Source organism: Equus quagga, chromosome 1 (assembly GCF_021613505.1).
Source record: "Equus quagga isolate Etosha38 chromosome 1, UCLA_HA_Equagga_1.0, whole genome shotgun sequence".
NCBI classification, from domain to species: domain Eukaryota; kingdom Metazoa; phylum Chordata; class Mammalia; order Perissodactyla; family Equidae; genus Equus; species Equus quagga.
In genome coordinates, this window is record NC_060267.1 from 13,033,987 (window position 1) to 13,040,736 (window position 6,750).

Sequence of the window (6,750 nt, forward strand, 5' to 3'; positions counted from 1 at the left end):
TTCCTTGTCTGAGAGGACATGGTATTTGAAAAGATCCTTTCTAGTTCCTTCCAGGAGTTTTATAGTTTCAGGACATATCTTCAAGTCTTCCATCCATTCTGAGTTTATTTTTGTGGATGGCGTGAGATAGTGGTCTACCTTCCTTCTTTTGCATGTGGCTGTCCATTTTTCCCAACACCGTTTATTGAGGAGACTATCTTTCCTCCATTGTATGTTCTTGGCACCTTTGTCGAAGGTTAGCTGTCCATAGATGTGTGGTTTTATTTCTGGGCTTTCAGTTCTGTTCCATTGATCTGTGTGCCTGTTTTGGGACCAGTACCATGCCGTTTTGATCACTATGGCTTTGAAGTACATTTTGAAGTCAGGGAGTGTGATATCTCCAGTTTTGTTCTTTTTTCTCAGGAATCTTTTGGCTATTTGGGGTCTTTTGTTGCTCCATAAAAATTTACCTGAGAGGGTTGTTTTGAGAATTAGGAGATTTATTTCACATGGAATAATTTTTTTACTTTTAGTATATGGTTATCATTGTTATAATGAATGAAAAATTTCAAAAAGCATTTTAAAATTAAAACAAAAGTTTGCAGAGCACTTCAGTTATGAGTCAAATTCCTTTTAAATTTCACATAAATTACACCTACCTTATTTGTCTCTATGGTTCTGATTCAAAGTTAGAGTCATTATAGACATTTCCTCTATAAAAGGTTATTCTTTGCTGTTTTCTATGGGATTTATTCAACCAATATTCATTAAAAATTAACCTGCAAAGCAACACTAATCACCATTGACTTTCCTGGGATCCATATGCATACTAAAGAAATAATATATTAAAGACAAAGTAGGGAATTATAAACTATAGGGGAATCATAGTGTCTGATGAAGCTAGATAGCAAAAATGGCTGTCTCTCTCTCTCTATCCCCACCCTTTGCAATGTGTTTCTCCAGCTCTTTCCATGAATAGGTGATTCTATTTATCTCCCTTGAATTTTGGCTGGTCTTGTGCCTTGCATGGCTAATAGAATGTGTAGAAGGGATATTGTGCCTAGGACTCTAGAGATCTTACTTGCTTCCACTCTCTCCCCTGGAGACCTATGATCTTACCATGTGAACAAGTGTTGGAAAGAGTGTAAAACACTGTCTGGAAGAGAACTCTGTTATCTTATTAAAGAGTCATTCAACTTCTAAATTTGTGAATGAGGGCCTACTAGTCAGCAAGACCGAGACATCTATAATGACAATCCTATGAACAAGCTCAGCCAAGATCAGTTGATGTCTGCTTAAATTAGCAGAAACACCCATTTGACCCATAAGACAGAATAACAGAAGAAAAAACAATTAATTTTGTATGTATGAGAACCCCAAAGATATGAGGCTCCCCAACAGTCAGGCAATTGAGGCTTATATGCCATCCTGAGCTAAGGAGAAGGGGGTAGGGTTTTGGTATTTCAAAGGGCAGGGAAATAATTCACAGGACAATGGGAAGAGAAAATGTTTGGTAAACAAATGTTTGCCATGCCCTGCACATAAGTCTTTCTGATGTAAGCAGTTGTATCTGGTAATGGCTCTCGTCCTGGTTCAGGCCCCCTATCTAAATTCTTTAGGCAGTTAAGGGGGAGGTAAAAAGCTCTTCTTGGGCTGTTGGGCCTTAATTGTCTACAACTCGAAATAATCCACATGCCCAAATGACACATTCTGGAGCGGCCTGCCCCAAACCCCATCAAGGTCTATGGTAAGAAATATGAAAGATGGTAAAGAAAAAAGTAATCAAATGCAGAAAATCTTTCTTAAGAAATATTAATGGACGTTATACCTTATGTTCTTTCAATATTGATGATAACCTTTTAGGAAACAATTATGATTTCATATTGGATTTTTTTTCTCTAATCCATGGTTTCCACGTACTTTGCTGGTTTCATTTGCTTGATGACTAGAACTTTAATTTGCTGAGAATTGTCGGCTCCTGTTGGCTTAATTTAGCATTAATTAGGACTTGCATTGCATTATGCATTTCAGCACTAGTCTTGCTTTGCCACTGTGAAGATGCTTTTATTGTCTCAGTAGACTATCAGATCACTGCCATCCAGGTGATGAATTCATGTGGAGGCTGGGCTCTTTTTGGAGAGAACCCAGCGAATCTGAACTCTAAATCTCTGGGCTTTAAATTTTCTTTTCCAAACTAGATGTGGATCTCTACATGTCTAAACTTACATATTTTCCTCTTCAGTGTTAAAATCCATTCCTTTTTACGCAAACTAACTCATTATTATTTTAAAAAATTATCTTATCCTTGCTCGAGAAGAGTAATAATATATATGCTTTTTTTTTCTGATGCAATTTCGATGTTTACACTGAGAAATAGCAATAAATACTCCATTATTTTCCTGTTAATTCAATAATTCAATTTTTTTTGATATAAGCTTTAATAGTGTTTTCATTTCTCAGTACCAGGTTTTGATACCAACCCTGATATCAGTTTCCCTACATTAAACCCAGCGTATGTGGGGTTAAAACCAAAACACTCATTCCCTGTTTACTCCGTGGCTTCCTGGCTCCAGACTCCACTATTCTCCATGGAGACAGACACTGCCAAGGACAAGCACCTGGATTATCTCCTCCCTGCAAAGAGATACAGGCTTGTGGGGAAGCTGCTGACCAGCAAGGTCATGGGTTCCCTCCTCTCTGGAAGTGTCTCAAGGCCAAAGACAGACTGGTGGGAAAGCTCCGACCATCAAGGCCATACGCTCCCTCTTCCCTACCTAAAATCCCAAATAAAAATCCTTCCTTTTAGCTTTTCAGGGAGTTTGGGATTTCAGCGTTAGCTGCCCTCTCTCCTTGCTCAGTGCTGTGCAAAAATAAAATTCCTACTTCCTTCCACCACACCCAGTGTCAGAGATTGGCTTGCTGTGCAACGGGTGAGTGAACTCATTTCAGGTTCGGTATCAGTTTGAGTTTAGGTAAGGCCCTTTTCATGGAAATCTGATTTCATGTTTTCTTGATATGAGATGTTACCTTGGAGAAAGTTTATTTTGAATGTGTCGAAGTGACTCAACTTGTCTATTTCAACAAACATTGAAATGATGAGTCTGTGTCTTAGAATCAATAAGAACAGCATGTTAATATGAACAGACTGTGGACAAGGTTCAATAATTAAGAATTTAAAACTATGAGCTTAAAGCCCACTGCTCTTGTCTGATATATTTAATGCTCAGTTTCAACACCCCTTTACTTCAATGATGTTCTCTTGATTGAGTCTGTGAAAACTTGTTCCACTTGCTTGTTCCTCAGGGTATAAATAAATGGGTTTAACATGGGGTCAACAGAAGTAGTAAGCACTGACACACACTTATTGATTGCCACTTCATCCTTTGCTGGAGGTTTGATATAGATGAAAATACAACCACTGTAGGTGACAAAAAACACAATCATGTGAGAAGAGTAGGTAGAAAAGGACTTCCTCCTTTGCTGGGCTGAAGGGAACTCTATGATGGTCTTGATGATATGCATATATGACATAACTACACACAGAAGTGTCATGATGGTCAACACAGCAAGGACAACAGCCATCTGTTCTATGAACCATGTGTCTGAACAAGAGATCTTCAGCAGGGGAGAAGTATCACAGAGAAAATGATCAATGATATTATAGTCACAGAATTCCAGGTTTAAGCCCCGGCAAAGTGGTGGGAACATGACCCAAAACCCCGCTATCCAAAAGCAAACAAGCCGTCCACAAACTTTGCTGCTCACGATAGTTGCATAATGCAAGGGTTTCCAGATGGCCACATAGTGACCACAGGACATGATGCCCAGGAGAAAAAATTCTGTGGCTCCAAGGAAGATGACAAAAAGTAGTGGAGCAAAACAAGCATAATAGGAAATGGTCTTGTCCCCAGTTGATAAGCTGCATAAGACTCTGGGAATGCAGACCATGGTGAATACGTTTTCTAAAAAGGAGAAGTTTTTGAGGAAAGTACATGGAAGTTTTAAGGTGAGAATCTACCAAAGAGAATGTAATGATGGTCAGATTACTCAATGTGTAAGCATCAAACAGAAATGTAAAAATCAGGGGCTGGCCTGTGATTAAGTTCATACGGTCCACTTTGGTGGCCCAGGGTTTCGCCAGTTCAGATGCTGGGTGTGGATCTAGCACTGCTCATCAAGTCATGGGGTGGTGGTGTCCCATAGAGCAGAACCAGAAGGACCTACAACTAGAATATACAACTACGTACTGAGGGGCTTTGGGAAGAAGAAGAAGAAGAAAAAAAAGAAATATAAAAATCAGAACTTGCATTTGAGGATCATCTGTCAGTCCCAGAAGTATGAACGTGGATAACGATGTACGGTTTCTCATGATTCACCTGTCCCTCTTCTCTAACTCCTGACAAACTCTAGTGACATTAAACTGAGGAAACTTGTGTGAAATCACATGGCCATGGCCATTGGGTAAAAAAATCCAATCGTTTTTGGTTGTCAGCTCTTTTGATGTGCATTATAGGTCTCCTCAAGATAATGTTTTTCTTAAATATTAGTTAACGGTACTACAGTCCATATTTTTATACCCTCCTGCATGTTCTCACAACTGTATTTTTCAATTAATTTAAAATCTGTCATTCTCTGAGACGGATTTAACTATAGAATTAGAAAGGATCATCTGTGTGAGACAGATCCGCCCGCCGGGCGCCTGCTCCCTTGCATCCTCTCAGGGTAGGGACCAGCCAGGGCCTTTGTCGGTGGGGCGCGGAGGAACAGTGGCAGCAGCAGCGTCATCATTGTCTTCCTGGCCTGGCCACCTCCCAGGGCCGCCCTAAAGTCTGTATCTTAGTTATTGGTGTTTGCAAACAATGTTAAAGCCTTACTTTTAAAAAATGCTCTACAATTATATAAGATATACCTGTTAGGGGGAGCTGGGTGAAGGATATCTGGGAACTGTCTGCACTGTGTTTTCAACTCAAGTATAACATTATTTCATAATTAAAAATTAACCAAAAAAACCCAAACTCTAAAGCTGAAAAGACAAACAGCAATTGCTAAGCGCTTTCTACATACCAGGCAGTATACTGTGTCAAGTTTTCACATGGATTATTTGTCTGGTATATACTCTCCTCTAATCATCTGTGCTGCTTCAACCATTTTTTATGGTGATGTCAGTTTCGCTCTGTTTATAATTATGTAAGTATATCATTTGAAATTAATGTTTACAGTTAAATTTATGGATTAATTTTAATTAGCAATAGCCGAATTGCATGGATTTCATCTATACCTAAAAGCCAAAATTATAACATCTACTAATAAGACCTGAAATGCTTGGAGTTTTTGACCACCGAGAGTACCCTCATGTGATGTTGATGTCAATATTTAGAAAGGAATATTACGTATGAAATGCTGCCACCAAGGGCAGGCATTCCCTTTCCACAAACCAAAACAACACATCTACAGATTTGAGTGGAGTTCATTTCCTGATACAACTCACTTCATTAACAACTTCCCACCCCTGTCCTTACCTTCACTAGGCGGATATGGATACATATTTCACGTTTTGGCTTAGTGTCACTTCCTGTGAAAAAGTGTCTTGACTTCTGTGTCTATATGCCCCTCTTTTTTGCCCTCTAGCACACTATGCTTCTCTCTGTTATCACTAAACATGTGGATGTAGTTTTATTGAGGTTGGACCATGTGTTGTTCAGTGAGATTCCACAACAACTAGCCCTGTTCAAAGTTTATCAAGTGCTCAATAAATATATTTACTGTAAAATTAATAAATTTATATTTACTCTTCTGACTCAAAGCAGTCTGTTTTCTCATTTAGTGAAAAGTGCATTCTCTTTTATGGGACTTTCTTTAATATAAGTATGTAATCTCAGATGGGAGTCCACAAATTGTTTTCTACAAAGGGTCCATTAGATTCTTTGTTGTTTTAACTTTATAGAAGTATAATGGATATTAAAAATGCACATATTTAATGTACAGGCCACATATAATCTCTGTTGCACATTCTCCATTAATTTTTTAGTGAGTCCTTTAAAATGTCAAAATCATTCTTTGCTCCCTGGTCTTACAAATAAAGGCTACAGGTCAGATACAGGCTTAGACTGAAAGAAAAAAAGTCAATTATTTGAAACTTTTTGTTTAGGTCGCTAAGCATTATTTATTTATCTGATTACGTACATAGTAGTCAACTCAAATACTTCCTATAATCAGTCACTGTCTGGATATATCATCATTTTCCTGCATTGCTGAATGAAAGAGCATTTGCTTAGAGGCTTCAATTAGATGATTACATGAAGATTCGCTTGGTTGCTTTAACAAGTTTCCTTCCTAACAATTAGGGAGGTTAGATGTCAGCTCCCACTTCACACCTAGTTCATGGTTTAGCCTAAAGAGTTTACAGAAAAGCAAAATAAGGGAAGAACAGGTCACAGTTTGCTTAAGAGTTAGCCTCCCGCCTCAGTGTCAGGTTACAGGTCATAAAGTGACAACACAGCGTTCAAGGTGTAGAAAGGAATTGTGTCTGCAGCCCAGAGACGTCCCCTCAGTTCTCATCACCACAATGCAGATATCTCGCTCACTCTCAGGCACCTCATTCAGCCTGCAAGAACAATATCTTTTCTTCCAAAAATACCACTATTTCTTCCACTTGTTAATATTCCACATTCTTAAGAACACTGTCATGAAATTGTCATTGATATTAAGATACAGAGATTAAAAATTGAGTTTACATTAAAATGTGAAAGGCTACTCCAGGGCAGGGTCACA

General features: G+C 38.6%; 1 protein-coding gene across 1 annotated transcript; it reads right to left on the bottom strand.

The window, feature by feature from the left end:
• Positions 1-3,219: 3,219 nt before the first annotated feature.
• LOC124250997 (olfactory receptor 6C2-like) lies at positions 3,220-4,348 on the bottom strand. Its single transcript, XM_046683380.1, is given in 3 exon segments — positions 3,220-3,967; positions 3,969-4,038; positions 4,267-4,348. Coding segments are annotated over 3 exon segments (900 nt in total).
• Between the last annotated feature and the right edge of the window lie 2,402 nt (positions 4,349-6,750).